The sequence below is a fragment of the Amphibalanus amphitrite genome, unplaced genomic scaffold, assembly GCF_019059575.1.
Source record: "Amphibalanus amphitrite isolate SeventyFive unplaced genomic scaffold, NRLGWU_Aamphi_draft 001945F_arrow, whole genome shotgun sequence".
NCBI classification, from domain to species: domain Eukaryota; kingdom Metazoa; phylum Arthropoda; class Thecostraca; order Balanomorpha; family Balanidae; genus Amphibalanus; species Amphibalanus amphitrite.
Window position 1 is genome coordinate 18,383 of NW_024883438.1, and position 18,389 is coordinate 36,771.

General features: G+C 57.1%; 1 protein-coding gene across 1 annotated transcript in view; it reads left to right on the plus strand.

Moving 5' to 3' along the window:
* Positions 1 to 2,023: 2,023 nt before the first annotated feature.
* The window catches only part of LOC122375877 (serine/threonine-protein kinase minibrain-like), a gene marked incomplete at its 3' end in the record, with an annotated part of 62,235 nt that continues 45,869 nt past the window's right edge, over positions 2,024 to 18,389 (plus strand). The window contains exons 1-3 of the mRNA XM_043355452.1: positions 2,024 to 2,277; positions 2,528 to 2,920; positions 9,869 to 10,131. Of these exons, the coding sequence (XP_043211387.1) occupies positions 2,797 to 2,920; positions 9,869 to 10,131 (387 nt within the window). The remainder of the gene's footprint in view (positions 2,278 to 2,527; positions 2,921 to 9,868; positions 10,132 to 18,389) is intronic.

Genomic DNA, 18,389 nt, shown 5'->3' on the forward strand with positions numbered 1-18,389 from the left:
TTGCTTTTTAACCCTCGCATGTGTGCGGCGTTTTCCAGCTTCTAATGTGTAGGGGGGGGGGGGTCGGTTGGACCCCCCCCCTTGCCGTTTGGCCCCTGATCGAGCTAGAGCTTCGCGGAAAAAACGAGCGTGTTGCCCGTGACGAGAGGAAGCCAATGATACCCAATTTTAAGGTCCTAGGTCATTGGTTGACCTTCCAGGTCAGGTCAATGACCCAAAGTCGGGAAAATCGGGACCTATTAGAAAGTCGTAAAGTGTGGCTGCTAAGGGGTTTTTCGGGGTGCTGATCACGAATATCGTGTTAGTTTTGATCACAGATGATGTCTTTAAGCATTTAGACCAGGTCGGGTCAGGTCAGGTCAGGTCAATCAGTAGGCGTCGTGACGGGTATTCGTAGTACGTGTCAACCGCCTCTGACAGCTTCGTAACATGTTACGAAGGCACCAAAACTACTTCGTAAATGTTCAAATGGTTGCTAAATTCGAATTCAGCTCCAAAAACTAGCCTAGAAACATGTAAAACTCGAAAAAGTGAACCGAGGTCACCCGAGGTCACCAAAGGTCAATGACCTGACCTGACCTTCAGGTGACCTTGACACCCACCCTAATGCATGGGAGCAACATCAAATCACATGTTTGAACGTTTGAAACCACGAAAAGCTTGCAAACGCGCGGCTAATGCGAGCCGATGTACGCCGAATCGCGATTCCGGCCAAACATGGTCTCGGAAAAGAGGTCACAGGTCAAAGGTCATTTGGGTCAGGGTCATGAAATTTTCAGGGTAGGTGTCAAATTGATCAATGCGAGGGTACTGAAAGTTTCGTCGCGATCGGCCGCTTTTTACGCGAGTTATTCGCGAAAAACCATGGGGGGGTCCATCCGACCCCCCCCCCTACACATGCGAGGGTTAATTACAGCGGGAAGAAAGATGACCGGATAATTTTGTTACACCCCCTGTCATGTTCAAATGGTTGCTAAATTCGGAATCAGCTCCAAAAACTAGCCTAGAAACATGTTAAACTCGAAAAAGTGAACCGAGGTCATCAAAGGTCATTGTCATTGAGCTGACCTGACCTTCATGTGACACCCACCCTAATGCATGGGACCAGCATCATATCACATGTTTCAACGCTTGAAACCACGTAAAGACTGCAAACGCGCGGCTAATGCGAGCCGACATACGCCGAATCGCGATTCTGGCCAAACATGGTCTCGAGAAATAGGTCACAGGTCAAAGGTCATTTGGGTCAGGGTCATGAAATTTTCAGGGTAGAAGTAAAATTGATAAAATCGGGGGTATTGAAAGTTTCGTCGCGATCGGACGGTTTTTACGCGAGTTACTCACGAAAAACCGATGGGGTACGCTCAACGCCTCCCCCTATACGGGCGAGGGAAAAGCGCAACCAAAAAGGCAAAAATATGCACATGCGATAACCTATACTGCGAAAAAAGGTGCATCATTTTTTAACGTCGCCGACAAATTGTAACTACCCCAAGCTCAGGCAGATGTATGGTAGAAAATACCCCAACTGAAATACACTACGGCGGAAATAAAATACCCTACGGCGGAGCTCGGTTGCAATTTGTAAATACGCGTCCGGACGGAACGCACACGATTTCCTTACGGACCGGATGCGCCCATAGGGTTCTGTGTTAAATTCCGTACGGACCGCACGCGTTCCGCACAGTGGACGGCGGCCTTTAGTGTCTTTAATACTATGACAGCTTCGACCACGGACGTCGGACGGGGTGATCGTTCCACGAATGTACGCACCATCCAGGCCTAGGATGCATCGAGGTTTAAAAGAATGCAGTCTGTAGATCAATCAACATAACAATGGTGGTATGCAACCACATTAAAATATCTCCCGGCGGCTCCCGCAACGTTCCAACGCCCCTCCGTTATGCATTCGCCTTGTGTGTCCGCCGAGCCGGCTTGCCTCCAATGACGTCATCGGCCGGCCGGCGGCGTTCAAGGTCAAACGGCTGGTGTCCTTACCTGGAGTTCTATAGCCTTGAGTTTACGTTGGAGAGCCACGAATCGTGTGTGTTGAGCGGCGTGGGGTTCACGAAAACTGCGTGCATTTGTTTCTACGAGTGCTGCTTTTTGAGTGACGTGTGCTTCGTTGAAAATTGTAAGAAAGTGAGCATTCAGCAAGTTACGCAGGGGAAGTTTTAGGCATAAGGTTCTGCGTCAACGCCAGGCGAGACGCCATCACTGTCCTGCACGCCTCAACCGCACTCAATTGGTCTTATGCTCTGTTTCCAGCTATCAAAGGTAAGTAATACTGAGTTGATAATAAAAATCACTCTTAAATGTCTCACAATTTGAATGTGAAACTGATGAATTGAAGGGCTGAGGTCATGCTTGATTTCCAGTTTCAAGCGTATCTCAACGTTTCAAGATTTTGTCATTTATGGTTTGAAGAGTTTTGTTATCCTGTTAGCAATAGTTTTGTGAAACCCTGCTCTTTCATATCACAACCATACATGTCAATATCTGTATTCATTTCGTTACTTATTTCCAGATCCGCGTGAAGTGCCCACCGCCGACCGGCTGGGAAAGATGATTCAACTTGGACTCGTCCGCGGCGGGGGAGGCAGTTAGTGTCCAGCCGAACGTAAACATCCCGGCGGCGGGCGCGAGGGGCCGTCGGCCGGCGGCCGCCAGTGAGGGCCGTGTTTTGGTGATCGGTGCGCGGGGCGCGGGGTGCGTGCCGCGCAGTGCCGGGTCGCGGCAGTGGTACAGTGGTGCGGCCGCGGCGAACGATGACGGCGCGTCGCTGACCGGCCGTGCATGGTGTCCACTGGCTCGGTGGCCGGCCCCGCCCAGGCCCCGGACCATGCGCTGGCGGACCGCGGACCATGCGCGCCGCCCAGGGACCACAGCGCGCTCCTGATGGGTCGCCAGCAGAGCAGCAGTAAGTGTAAGTGAACACGCGGGGATCGGGGTGGCTCCCAGGACCACTCACGTGGCCCCTGGGGGGAGGGGGGGGGGGCAGGGCTGGGTATTTGCCTGTCATTTCGTCATTCTTAGTTCGTCATGGTCATGCTTATGCTTATTAGTGGGTGTGTTCAGTGGTCTGTTGTGTTGTGATTGGAGATGTGCTGTGCTGTGCTTTCTATGCACTGTGATATGCAACAGTTTCGGTTCAGTCGAAACCCAGCGTCCTAGGCTGGGTCCAGACGAGTCATTCCACTTCAGTGCCAAAATCAGAACGCAAACCGCGGATATCCCTGCAGCGAAATCGCTGCCTCTCAAAACAGACGCTTCACTGTCATCGCTGTGTGTTGTGATTCCATGAACCCCATCTGTACTTTATGAAGGGTGCGTAATGCATTTCCGGTGCATTGCCCTTTGAACCTGCCGCCCGGATGTTCGGTATGGCTCTCGATCAGATGGCGATGACTTCCTAACGCCTGTGGCGTGACACCTCGCCGCGTGCCGGAACTGGCGGACTTCCGGCGCCCCCTGCCAGGTGCCTGGGGGGGGGGGTGAGAAGGGGTGGCGTGGGTGGGAAGGGGGCTCCGATGCTGACCGAGGTCCCCTGTGGAGTGTGGCTTCATTCGGAAGGTAACCAGAGAGCCTGGCAGAAACTAGAAAGGGTTTCCCCTTGGATCTGTAATCTGTAGGGATTATAGATCCGAGTCTGATCCCAGGATAAATTTTTCACGCCGGGGATGGCTATTAGGGGCAGGGCACACAATATAAAACTAGTATAAGCTTAACTTCTTTCCAAAATATCCATATTTTGCAGAAGCAATGAATAACATCCTGTTTCATCATGTTCCGGTAGAGGCCGTCCCACACAATGGAAACTGACTAGAGACGACTCACTGTTGGCCAGGGCAGCTATTTCATTGGTTTATTGTTTCGCCCGCTGTTATTATTCGCTGCAGTTCATGCATTCATTCATGGAGGTCTGTACTGAAGGCGGACCTGAAACAGGAGCTATCGCCGGCAATCGTGGCTGACATGACATGCTCTGGTCGAGTCTTGGTGGCGTAGGTAGAGCCCGTGCCGTGACCGTATCTACAGATGTGGGCCAGCACAGCTCCGGTAGTCCCAATTCCGATGTCTGCCGTCTCACTCTGTCCCGTATCATCCCAGCTTTGCGGCGCATGCTGTCCCGTACTGTCCCATACCGTTAAACTCCAATTTATTTCATTCCATACCGTGCCATGCCGTCCCAACTCTTAACTAGTAGTGTGTGCCGTCCTAAATCGTCACAGCTGTGGCGTCCCAGAGATGTCTTCCGTCTGTTTGAGAGTATGCCTATTGCCTAACCAAGAAGGTAATAGGCGCGATCAAGACGGGAACGTCCACGGTTATGGATGCTCACGGTTGTGCCATCAGCTAAGTTTGGCATATCTGCTACTGCTTATCTATGTCTAAAGCAGGGGTGCGGAGCCGGAGCCGGAGCTGGAGCCGGAGCCGGCATATTTTGCCCGGAGCCGGAGCCGTGAAACAACATAGCCCGGAGCCGGAGCCGTAAAAAAGGGGGCGACTCTGGCTCTTTTTTGAAGAGGAAAAAATTATTGACCTAGTTCGGTTTTACAGTAGGTACAGTCTGTCTTAAAAGTACCGCGCAAAGTGACGGTGGATCCATCAAGCCTGACCGAGGAAGGGCCTGCTATAATTTGAAAGTCACCGAACCAATTGACCTGGGGAATGGACGAGAATGTCAATTGCTTTGGTGACTCAAATTTAGCAGGCCCTTCCTCGGTCAGGCTTGATGGATCCACCGTTACTTTGCGCGGTACTTTTAAGACAGACTGTACAAGGCAGTAAAACATGCGGTATTCAAAATAGCCTTGTTATGCAAATACAGAAGCAACGTGCACCAATCCAATCGCCTTTTTACTTCCTCCCGTATTTAATTAATCGCATAGGGGATGTACTGAGTAGGAGCCGGAGCCGGAGCCGGAGCCGTCTGAAATTTCCACGGCTCCGCATCCCTGGTCTTAAGCTGTGCTGGCGTGCTGCTTTGTTCGTTTTGCGACAGGGGACCATATTTTAATAAGGAACTCGGTATTAGGTTCATCTGAAAAGCCTAGCGCCCTTTCACGTTGCTCAGATACCTGATAGTGGAGTGGACCCGTTCGTCAACTCTCAGCGCAAAGCTCGCACTGCCATCCGACACTGGAGGCGCTCGCTTCCCGCCTAGTTTCAATGGTACTGCTGCAGTGCCGCAGTCATCCCGTCACTGTTGTTTGTTGTGATCCGGCCCGATCGCCGTGCGGACCTGGTGACCTTACCCACCCACTGTTTGTTCACCCCGCTCGGCATACCTACTCCGCCACTACTGAGGACCGGCGACCGTGACCTCTGACCTGCCCTCGTGCACTGCTTTCCTGTGTGTGGCGGCTCTCAGAAAACCGGCTGCGTAATTGTGTGCCGCCCTAAGCACGATGTCCCTGTGACGATGCTGGGGCGCCACGGCATGTTGTCCGCCACATTTCGCTGAAAACCACTCAGCCAGCCGGTACTTATATAACTTACTGTCATATTCGGCGTAAGATATTTTGAGTTTGGCTGCGTTGAATGTCTATTCGATTTCTCATCTACAAAAAAAAAAAACTAGAGGGGAAGGAGTGTAGTATGAGTAAGAGCGGAGACTTGAGAGCCTCCCCGGCGGAAATGTCCCGTCGACGGCGTCCGGCCGTCGCGTAGACCGTCGTTTGGGCGATGTGACACCTGTTGGTTCGCCATTATGGGCGGCGCGAGTCTGCGTCAGCTGTTATGGCCCGTACTGGCCCGCGTCGGCCGGTTCGGCGTCGGAAGTAGCGAGCCTGTTGCTCAAGTGGCTGTCACGAGGCTGAAAGGGGTGTGTGGGAGAGGGAATTCGGATCGGATCGTTGCAGGAATGCATGCGTGTGGTGCCACTGCAGTGGCACGTGTCATTCTGCGCTTTGCACGTGCTCTGTCGCGTCTATCAATGGATGCCTTTGGAGCTGCGCTAATCTCTTCTTGTTTTCAAGACCTTTGGCGTTGTGGTGTTTGGCTAAAGCTTCTTTGTTCCTTGGCATATCAACAGAGACATAACGTAGCTCCTTATGTAACGAAATCCGTATTATTCTTTCATTGCAATGTTACCACCAGCATTGAATTGGCCGTTAGCATTCAGTTCCTCCCCTGCCTTTCTGCAATGGTGGCATTATCTGCACAGGCCCGTCTCATGAAGTGCCTGTTCCGCCTGTCAATGTGGCCGGCTGGAATGTAATCGGGTCGTTTCCACTGGGAACGGCCGACTGCGGCTCTCACGTCGGTCCGTGACCTCTCGTACTGCGGCGTCTGGCCCCTGGAAGTGCTCTGAGGCGGTTTCGGCGCTCGTTTCTCTTCTCCGAGTAGGAGTGTCTGGTCTGACCAGTCTGCTTTGTGGACGCTCCCCCTCCCCCCCCCCCCGACCAGTGACGGACGGTGGTCACTGGTTTGGTCCGGTGACGAGGTTCTATTGACTAATGCCAGGAGATGATCATTACACCACCACAGGGCGTGTTCCTAGTTTCGTGCGCGGATGTCGACCCGAAAGATGACCGTGGCTTGCCGTCTCTGACTCTAGCAGCTGCGTCTTTCGCCCCTCCACATACACATGTAAACACGCGTATCGATGTGTCTGTGTACTGGTCCGGTGTCCGAATGTGACGGCGCTGACGCCTGCGGCAGGTGCAAGAACGGGCCGGCGTGTCCAAGCGGCCTGGACGCTACCCAGCGACCAGCGACATGCTGTAGTGTCTGTAACATTATCGATATGTCAACATTAGCATACCGATGTTGACAAACCTTACTACTTTGTACGAGTATTTGTCATAATCGCGTCAGCGGGAGGCATGTGCAGTTTTAAATGAAGTATTGACTATTGACTCAAAAATACCGATAAACATTTCGTTGCCTTTTTTACCTTGTTTGGTTCTTCATTATTGCAATTTGCAACAGAAAAGAATGAAATTTTCCCGGTGTTTTAGGAGCAATCTGCGCAGTTCACTTTGGCTTGCCTGATGTATCTCTCCCATTATTTCATCATCACGTATCAGTCAGCAGTGCTGCCTTTGACTGGCATCGCCCGCGGACGCGGTCCCAGTCGGCTCTCGGCTGGGAGTGGGCCGAAGTCCGGCCGGCCGGGCGGGGTCCGTCTGTCTGTCTCTCACGTGGCCGGCGCGTGCCAAGCCGGCGCGGTGAAACATTACCGACCAACCACCGGCAGGGCAGGCAGGCAGGCAGGCGGACCCGGCGACCCGCGCCCACCGGAGCCCCCCCCCCCTCGGCTGGACGCTGTCCCCGGCTGCGGGGGGGGGGGGGGGTCGCGGCGCCGGGCGCTGGACCGGGCCGGTTCACCGACCAGTCGTCACCGGTCCGGTCGCCGCTCCATTCCCGGCTATTGATCCGCGGCCAAAGCCACAGCCGCCGCACCGGCGCCGACCAGAGTCGGAGCCGGTAAACAGGCGCGCCGAATCGTGCCGCGGCGGCGGCCAGGCGCCTGCCGGCCGGCCGGCGCGTCTCTCACCGAATGCGTAGATGCATGGTCGACCCCGCGGCCGGCGGGGCTGGGCGGGGACGCGGGTGGGGCGGTCACGTGCGCAGCTGGTGGCTCGAATGTGGGTCAGACGGTCTGGTCAGGAGCGCCGGAGGCCGTGCGGCGCACACGCATTGCGTCAGGTGCGTGGGCCGTGACCAGCGCGGCGCGGCGGCCAGGTGAGCCAGTATCCACGGACCTTAGAATGCGCGCCGAACTGCCGATGGCAGATGAAAGCAGGAGATCCTGATGAGAGATCTCGCGAGGCTTATGGCCCGATTTCACACAAATAATTTGGCTGAAATGTGACAAACCGTGGCGCTAGGAATATTTTGCAATATAAATGGGAAGATTTTACCATATTATCATTTTTATCCTTGCTCTGAAGCTATGTAATTCAACGTCCTCACTTTCAGTTTCTTTCCACCTCAGAGTTACAGCCTATTTTTCGAATTTCGAGCCAGTTCCATTTCAGCGTTTAGGCTTGTGGAATGTCACCACTCATCGTGAAAAGGCCCTCGCCTGTTTGGTGAGTTGATAGCGGCAGATATCCCTCCCGATGATATTTCATAGCGATTTGTTGCTGTCACAAGAATTGGAAAAAAATGGTTGATCAAATTGATAATCGTAATACCTAATCGTAACGATTATCGATAATCGCTGACGATAATCATACTTCAGAGAACAGAACCTGTATCGCGGACGTCATTGACTTAGCGCGAATTTTCACGAAGCTTGCTCACCTAAGCTCAGAGTGCCGGTCTTACCCTCAGACAGACCAACCATTTACCCTTTTTTGTCGCTGCTTGTTCCATAAAGATGTCGGCGCATCAAAGTTCATATTGCTTCTGAGCTTGCTCTCGGTGCTCTTGCTTCCGGCTTTTAACCGGTGCATTCGTTCGGACTGTGACTAAGGACCGACTCGCATTATGACGAACTGTGGATGACTAAATTGTTAACCGTGGATCTTTGACCGTGAACTGTGGACTGTGGAATGTGGATCGTTAACCATGGACTGGGGATTGTCGACCTTGGTCGTGAACTATGACGAGAGCGGACCGAGTGAGCCATCAGCGGGGGGGGGGGGGGCGTGTTTTTCGTGACTCGGGGGTGGCTGACCCGCAGGGCAGGGCCCAACCTTCCGTCTCTCCGAGCCTGGAACAGTCGTGACCGGCTGTTTGGCGGCGGGTAACCGCAGATAACCGACAGATAAGGGCCGGGCACTGTGTTTGCGCCGTGGAGATACACTTTCAGACCTTTGTGCCGATGTGGCAAGGCCAGATAGCCACGGTCCATGCCGCTAGTTTTACAGTCGGAACTGCCTTTGTTGCCTTAGTTCTGTCTAGCACGTTGTGTGGTGACAAACTCTGATTGACGAGCTCTGTGCTGTGGCTGTCTTTGGTGGACTGCTCCAGCTAAAATGAGAAATGGAAAAATGTCCGTGGGAGGTAATTGTCGGTGTGGCGATGCTTGCTTAGAACGGGGTTGTATCTTTTGGTGGCTTGCAGTATCTGGTGTTATTTGTATGCAAGTGAACTGGAAGGTTTTTGGTTAAGTTTTCCTTATATTTAAAGGTTTCTTCCGAAAGAGCCGTCTGGTATGTGATGTTCGGATTTGGACGATAGATATATCAGTGATCTTAGTAATGTTGCCTGTGCTTCCTTGGAAGACGCTGTTTATTGAACCGCCAATCGCCAAGCTTTGTAAGCTGTCTCCATTGTAGGCTGTCGTATGGGAATGGCCGTGTCTTCCATTGCACGACCATTCACATAAGTGGCATCACTAAGGCAGCACTCCAGCTGGCTGGCATTGCATTTGCAGCCTGACAATGCAGCGGAATTGAGGTCACGTGACGCCTTTGACATGGTGTTTAGGGCAGACCTTGACACGTGTTTTGCTCCTGGATACATGTTGCGTAGATTGGTGGGTGACTCAACTTGGCCGTCAGCTGGTGTTATGTAAAACTGCTGCATGTGGAGTGATTCATTTACGCACAGGTGGCGGCGGCCAATCGTTCTTTATTTTGAGCGTGTGTTGTGCTTCTTTGTTTGTGTAGCGTAACGTCACCCCTTCACACTATTACGTCATTATACCGCACCACCATCGCCCATGCTAGCCTTGCCACCTGTGTCCTTCTTTCCACAGTCTGCTGACCTGTTAGCCCGTCTGCTGCCTGCGTTTCAGACCCAGCTGAAGTCTTGGTCGGACCTGGCGTTGTGTCCCTGAGTCGGTAGCTGGCTGACCTTTTGCCCCTGTGCTCTATGTTTCAGACTAGCTGAGGTCTTGGCCGGACCTGGCGCTGTGTCCCAGGGTCGGCAGCCGGCTGACCTGTTGTTCCTCTGCCCTGTGTTTCAGACCAGCTGAGGTCCCGGCCGGGCCCGGCGCTGCCCCGGCAGACCGCCACTGGAGGCGCCGGCCGTGTCGAGCCCCCCTCCCCCGAAGACTCGCCGCCACCGGCCGCCGGAGACATCTCATCGCTGTCCTCGCGGTCTCCGAGCAACGGGCCCGACCTGCAGACCATGCAGGCGCGCACCCCGTGCCGGTTCCGGGATGCCACCCAGGCGCCGCTGCGGAAACTCACACTCGACCTCATCAAGACGTACAAACACATCAATGAGGTGAGGAAGCGGTGGCTGAACGGCTGTGTGCGTGAGAGGCTGGTCAGGGACGATGCGTCAGATGGAAAAGTCAATGCCTCCCGCACGTAAATAGACGTTTGGACGAGAGGAGGAACTAGCACCTTAGATGACAAATCATATCGTATATGATATTATGATGCTACAAACTATGTCGGGGTGATAGCGACTGGTCGCTGGATGACGGGACACCCCCTGTGTCACACCTATTACGTCTGCTCACCGTGACTCCCCTGTTGCTATGCGGGAGAGCGGCCGTCTGGTCAGAGGGGACGGTCTCGGAAGGACCGGCAGAGGGAGGGAAATCGGAGCCGGCCGGCCGGCCGACGACGCCAGCTGGCCAGACGCGTCAGCGCGGCGCCGGTGCACCTGGCTGGCCGGACGAGTCCATTAATCATCCGGTGGGGGAGGCCGGCGCGAGCGGCCCGACCGCTAGCCGCGAGACGCCGGCGACGAACGGGGCGGGGACGCCGGTCGGGCGGCGTCGGTCAGGTGGCGCGCTCGGACCGCTGGCGGCTGACGGGCGATGGCCGGCCGGCTGCGTCATGAGACAGATCGGCACCGATACCCACTGACCCGATCATGGCGTCTCCCTCATTTATCCAAACGGGGCTGAGTGAAGGGTTTTTGTTTTCGTCTCACTGCCGTGCTACAAGCCTGTGTTGTTTGTTGCGGCTCGGCACGGACGTCCGCCAGTTTTCGAAGCCCTGTTTACCGGGACGGCTGAAGGCGCTCGCTCGTGGCGGCGCCGCTCGGCCTTGGATGTCGGCTTTTTTGGCCGCGGCTGTTGCCGTGCGCTGGTCACGCAGGCCGACACTACTGCGCAGTAACGGGCCGATCGGACCGGGCCGCCGCCGGCGGAGGCGCCACGCGGCGGGCTGGGAGGGCTGGCCGGCGATGATGTGATGATTGCCCTTGATTATCTACATTGCCTGTATTTTAGCCACCTTGGTGATTTAAAGTGACACGCAACAGCTTCAGATATACATGGGTGGCGTCTATGAGTTGTTCGTGTGAGAAAACACAACTGTCTAAGTGGCCTTTTCAAGCCCTAAGGCTGTCTTTGTAAGCCCTGAGTCAAAACTAACAAATTTCTGCATGGTTTGCGTTCCTCGTGCCATTCCTGACCCTCTGAAGCTCCGGCGTCGACCAGGAAATAGCTTCATGTAGCGTGACGCAAGGATGAATGTGAGCCGTATAAGTGTGAGTCAGCTTCAGCGTCGAGCTGTGAACCGGTGACCCAGCGTTGGTCATAGCCGCCGGCATCTGATGCCGGCAGGGCCGAGTTACACCCTGCAAGTAGCTGGGCCGGGCATGACGTATGGGAGCATGATTGGCTGGTTATGATGTGAGATATATGACGTATGACAGCGCGATTGGTTGGTGATGATGTGAGATGTGTGTCTGCGAGCTGTGGATGTGCCAGGAGGGGGATTGTGAGTTTAGTTGGCTGGAAGGTGTAGAGGAGAGCAGAATAGATCTTCTTCTTGTGCTGGACGGTGACTTTTAAGTCAGTACGACAAGCTATTTCGGCCTTCTCGACTAAGTGTTGTGATTATGTCTGACGTAGAAGAGGGCAGTGGTGCACCGGTAGCTGGTACCAATACCATGGAACCAGAGTTTCCTGCGCCTGCATTCGATCTGCGGGCAATACCGGAGTTCGACGGCAGCGGTGACGTCGTCAGATGGCTGGAGCAGGCGACACAGCTGTGTGCCCTGCGTCGTGTGTCACTGGCCGCTGTCATACCCACACGCCTGAGGGACCAGGCGTACGAGGTGTGGGCCACCCTCTCCTCCACCGAGCAGCGGGATGCTGCAATCGTCCGCCAAAAACTGCATCGTGCATTTGCATTGGGACCCGACGCGGCTATGTATGAGCTGTATCACCGCCGTCTACAACCGGGCGAGTCTGTGGATGCCTACCTGGGATCAGTCAAGCGGCTGATATCCCTCATAGGTTCAGTGTCCAACGAAGTGATGACGACGCACTTCCTGCAAGGTCTGCCGCCGGAGGTGCGGCTAACAGTACGTAACAGTGCTGGAGATGAAACTCTCTCCTTGGAGCGAGCCGTCGCCGTCGCTAGGTCAACGTTGGCGATGGCGGCCAGGGAGAGAGCGACTGCATCGGTGGCTGTCGTCCAGCCGCCGCCATCATATGTACAGCAGCAGCGGGGAGCCAGAGGGACGGGTCGCCGTCCACCACTGCGGTGTTGGACCTGTAACCAGGTAGGCCACATCGCCCGGCTCTGCCCAAACGGGCACGGCGACGGCGCTACATCAGCGCCACGGGCTCCGCCGTCGCCAGCTGCCGCAGTGACCCAAGAGCCCCCATCATCGACATCAATGTAAATGGGCGCAAGTGCCGAGCACTCGTCGACACAGGGTGCAGCGAGACAGTGGTGTGGAAGGGCATGGTGTCCTGCTGGGAGCGGAGTGACGCCAGCTTGGTCGCTGTCAACGACAGCCCGGTGCTGTGCTGTGGGCGGGCTGTGGTCAGCCTTGGAGTGCGCGGGGCGACAGTGAGTGTGCGGGCGGTCGTCGTACCGGCCCGGTTGCTGGGCGTAGACGTGTTGCTGGGCATGACCGGCATTGACGCCCTGCAGGGCGTGAGTGTAAGTGGAGGATCCGTTCGCTTCGGGAGCGACAACCCAGTTGCGAGCGTCGACACGGCTGCTGTGGTGCAGCGTGAGGCCCCGCCGGAGCGGGAGGTGTGTCGAGCGGTCGACACGGCTGCTGTGGTGCAGCGTGAGGCCCCGCCGGAGCGGGAGGTGTGTCGAGCGGTTGACACGGCTGCTGTGGTGCAGCGTGAGGTCCCGCCGGAGCGGGAGGTGTGTCGAGCGGTCGACACGGCTACTGTGGTGCAGCGTGAGGCCCCGCCGGAGCGGGAGGTGTGTCGTGCGGTCGACACGGCTGCTGTGGTGCAGCGTGAGGTCCCGCCGGAGCGGGAGGTGTGTCGAGCGGTCGACACGGAGCCGGAGCTAAGGATTGACGAGACTGACTTCACGGCTGTGTTCGATGATGTGTGGACAGTCCGTTGGAAATGGGCCGGTGGCGTGGCTCCGCCCCCGCTTGGAAACTCGATAGCTCAGTACGGTGTGCCGAGTTGTGCGCGTGAAAAATTCGATGCAGAGCTGGCGCTGTGGATTAGTGAGGGCTGGCTGCGCGAATACGATGAGACGATGTACGGTCCCGCACAGGGATTGATCCCGTTGATGGTGGTTACTCAGGCAGCGAAGGACAAGGTGCGGCCGGTGTTAGATTATCGGGAACTCAATCAACACCTGACACGTCACACAGCCGACGCTGACGTCTGCGTGGAAGAGCTGCGAAGGTGGCGACGTCACGGACGCCGGGTCGCTGTCCTGGATCTGAAGAAAGCTTTTCTTCAGCTTCGTGTGGACCCGGCCCTGTGGCCGTACCAGACAGTCATCGTGCAAGGGCGGCGGTACTGCCTGACCAGGGTCGGCTTTGGGCTCAGTATCGCGCCTCTGATCATGAAGGCTGTGGTCAGGAAGGTGCTCGCACAGAGCCCCGGGTTGGCAGAGGCAGTGCTGCCTTACGCCGATGATCTGCTGGTCAACGAAGCGGTGGTCTCGGCTGATGAGGTTGCCGAGCACTTCGCTCGATTCGGGCTCACATGCAAGCCGCCGGAGCGGGTCGCGACCGGTGCACGTATGCTGGGCCTTCGTGTCGCCGAGAGCGACGGGCCGGCACTCCAGTGGAGTAGGGACGGGGAGTCACCAACGCAGGCTCCACCCGTGCTAACGCGGCGATCTGTCTTCGCGTGGGCCGGCCAGCTGACATCTCATGTGCCGGTCGCAGGCTGGCTGCGGCCGGCCGCTGCATGGATGAAGCGGACTGCCAACCGCCTCAGCCCGGACTGGGACACTCCGATCGTCAGCGAGGAGCTACAACGTGAGGTGGATGAGGTGTCACGGCGGTTTCGAGCATGTGACCCGGCACGCGGCCAGTGGTGTGTGACAGGGACGAGCGTCGTGGTGTGGACCGACGCCAGCTCCATCGCCCGCGGTGTCGTGCTCACTGACCCTGACACGGGCGCCATCATCGAGGACGCGTCCTGGCTGCGTGCCGAATCGGAGAGGGACGTGCACATCAATATCTCAGAACTGGATGCCGCTCTCAACGGTGTCAACCTGGCGGTAGCATGGGGCTTCCGTCGCCTGACGCTCCGGACAGACTCGGTGACGGTGCACCGCTGGCTGAGTGACGCGCTGTCGGGTAAGGCAAGGCTGCGAACCAAGGCGCAGTCCGAAATGCTTATCCGACGGCGCGTGGCTGTTTTCCGTCAGCTCGTCATCGAGTACGAACTGGAGGTCACTATCGAGCTGGTCGCGTCAGCGGTCAACCGTGCTGATGAGGTGACGCGGGTGCCCAACGCCTGGCTGCAGACTGCCGACCAGCCAACCACTGATTCGTCCAAAGCACAACCGGTGGCTGTCGCTGCCATCACAAGTGCCTCAGCGAGTGACATCCGCACCATCCACGAAAACATCGGTCACCAAGGAGTGAGGAGAACGTTGTGGTACGCCCGACGTGAGCTGGGGGTGAGGCGGGTGTCAAAACCAGCTGTGCGAGACGTGGTCAGACGATGCCAGACGTGTGCCTCGATTGACCCGGCGCCGGAGCGCTGGCCCGGTGGGTCACTCGGAACAGAACGCACGTGGGATCGCCTGGCCATGGATGTCACCCACGTGCACGGCCACCCATACCTGACGCTGGTGGACTGCGGGCCGTCGAGGTACGCCATATGGCGACGGCTTCGCCGGGCAGGAGCTCTGGAGATTGTGAGTGAGCTGGAGAACGTGTTTCTAGAGCGTGGAGCCCCGGCGGAAATACTCACGGACAATGCGACAGAGTTCCGTGGCCGGGTCATGTTAGCGTTCGCGGCTCGCTGGGACGTATCCATCCGGTTCCGCGCTGCCTACGAGCCCGGCGGGAACGGCATCGTCGAGCGCCATCATCGTACCATCAAAGTGATGGTGGCCCGGCAGTCCTGCTCCGTTGCTGAAGCAGTCCATCGGTACAACGTGACACCGAAGGATGGCAGTGACCCGGCCACAGCTCCAATCAACGGGGTGCTTCGACACCCTGGCCGAGACGTTGACGTGACGCCCCGCAGAACCTCAGACGAGCCTGGTGACGCCCTGCCGCTGAAGAAACCCGGTGTATACCAGGTAGGGGACAAGGTGTGGGTTCGGCGGCGGGGCGACCGATGTTTTGTAAAGTCAGACGAGGGTATTGTGACAGGCGTCGTTTCGGCCCAGACAATCGAAGTCGATAATGTCCCACGACATGTGCGAAACCTCCGACATCGGTTGACCGTCCCTGAATGTCCGAGGCCAGGGGCTCTGCGAGCGCCAACGGTGGAGTGGTCTGATGACAGCGAGTGTGATGGCGTGTGTGTGTCGCCAGCTCCGAGTGATGTGACGGAGTCGGACACGCGGCCGCCCAGCGTTGCTCAGTCCCCGGACCCCGATCCACCGACCGGGTCCGATGTGTCTGCAGACGAGAGTGAAACGTTCGTGCCTGCGACGCTGCGGCGTGGTACGCGTGTTCGAAGAGAGCCGGAAAGATATGGCGATGGTGTGCCAGAGGATGTAGTTGATGCGTTGATTGAATGACATGTAACATGTAGAGTAATGTGGTTCTTCAGAACCAGGGGGTGATGTAGCGTGACGCAAGGATGAATGTGAGCCGTATAAGTGTGAGTCAGCTTCAGCGTCGAGCTGTGAACCGGTGACCCAGCGTTGGTCATAGCCGCCGGCATCTGATGCCGGCAGGGCCGAGTTACACCCTGCAAGTAGCTGGGCCGGGCATGACGTATGGGAGCATGATTGGCTGGTTATGATGTGAGATATATGACGTATGACAGCGCGATTGGTTGGTGATGATGTGAGATGTGTGTCTGCGAGCTGTGGATGTGCCAGGAGGGGGATTGTGAGTTTAGTTGGCTGGAAGGTGTAGAGGAGAGCAGAATAGATCTTCTTCTTGTGCTGGACGGTGACTTTTAAGTCAGTACGACACTTCAATTCAGCCTTCATCAATCCTCAGTCCTCGCAAAACCATTGGTAAGTTGTTGAGAGCTCAGAGCTATTCACTCTCACAAAAGGCTGCATGGAACGAGGTTCGTTCGATTCTCTCAGTCGCCACTGAAGCCCGGAAGGTCACTAGTAGCGCTTTCATGCCTCTCGGCGCTCCCTTCGAATCAAAACGGTGTTCGATGTGAAGGATGCGGGCGCCGCTCCACCTCTCTGCGAACGGTCAGCGCCGCCCGTGCTCGCCCTGAACCGGGGCTCACGCCGGCGGCGGCCCCACCACGGCTGGTCGGCCGTGACCGAGTTAACGGAGCGCCGTCGACTGGAGCTGCAGCCCCGCCGGCGGCGGCGGCGGCGGCCGCAGCTCCACCAGTATTGATCAGACCGGCCGCCGGCCAACCGGTCCGTCCCCGCCGCCCCTGGCTAGGGCTGCTGAGCCTGCCGACCCTGCTGACCCCCGCCCGGGAGTGCCGAGTTTGCTGACCCTGCCCGGGAGTGCTGAGCCCGCCGACCCTGCTGACCCTGCCCGGGAGTGCCGACCCTGCTGACCCTGCCCGGGAGTGCCGAGTTTGCTGACCCTGGCTAGGGCTGCTGAGCCCGCCGACCCTGCCCGGGACTGCCGACCCTGCTGACCCTGCCCGGGACTGCCGGGCCTGCTGACCCTGCCAGGGACTGCCGGGCCCGCTGACCCCGCCCGGGACTACTGAGACTGCTGACCCTGCCCGGGACTGCTGAGACTGCTGACCCTGCCCGGGACTGCTGACCCTGCTGACCCTGCCCGGGATCCTGCTGAGTTGACCCGTCCCGGGAGTGCCGACTCTGCTGACCCTGTCCGTGACTGCTGAGCCTGCTGAGCCCGCTAACCCCTCCCAGGATCCTGCTGAGTTGACCCGTCCCGGACTGCTGACGCTGCTGCTCTGTCGTACAGACCCACTGTCCTGAATATGTTCCACTAACCCACTAACCTGACCTATCCGTGTTTCTCTGACCCACTGCTGCTGCCGCTGCTGAGCTCTTACCGTCCTCAAATGTTGATGGTTTACGATGTCCCACGATGGTTTGGTTACGATGTCCACCTGTTTTGTGAGGACATATCCTACTCCGACCTTATTTCATTCTGGTACATCTAGTCTTCCCGAGACTTCATCGTTCCTCCCTGAATTCCCATCGGCTCCCCTTACGTACACACCCCCGGCTCATCCCGAGACCCCATCGACACCGACGGGTTTCGCCATAGGCCGGTGTCCTCGAAAAGGCACGTGTACATGCTTCCGAGACATAATAGTCCCATAAGGCGCACAATGGGCCGACAACAGGTGTACTAAGTGCAGCGGATCCCATTCATGAGTGTCGCATGCAGGGACGGTCGGGGAAAAGGCCTGGACTGACGTGTCCCACGCCAAAGGAACTGCGCCGCACGGGCCGGGGAAGGGGGAGGGTGAGACGCGGGGCTCTTTGAAGGCCTAGCGGCGGTAAATGGAGTGCCACCATCAACGGAATTATACGCCACCGGTGTAGTTAGTGATGTCCATTGAACAGCTCTGCTGAAAAGGATACCGGCCATCTGAGCTGCGACTTCAGTCGCAAATGCCGCCACTGCGCAGTATAATAAAAGTACGTATTTCGATAACGATTTGACGATGCTCTGAAGTGGAGCTGTTTCCCCGCATGTAGCCGACCAGGCCCTGTGTCGCAGGCCTGTCTGTTTGGGACGCATAACGCTTTACTGCTAACGCCAACCATCGATACCGTCGACCGTCGATCATCAATCACCGATCGTCGACGTACGCTGTCGGCTGCGGCTTTGATGCGCCGGTGTGCCGGGCACGCGTCACAGGGCTTCCCGCCGCGCCGCGTGCGTCGACGCCGACGTTCCGGGAAGCCTGTGCGTCGGAAACGGCGCTGCGCTACGGACCTGGCACCGACGAGCGGCCGCCCACGCACCGGGCTGGCCATAAACAGAGGCGCGCGACGCTGGCGGAGATGGACACCAATTCGCGTGAAAGCCAACGCTGTTTATCATGGGTGGGATTTCAACGGCTGGTATTTGCAGATTAGTAAAGTTACGCGTGGCGTGACGTCAGCTGCTGCGCTAGCCTATCCCTCATATGCAGTCACGTGTGGTGTTTCCGGATGTTTGCGGTCACGCGTTCGGCTCCGGCCGCCCTGTCAAGCTGTGGCACC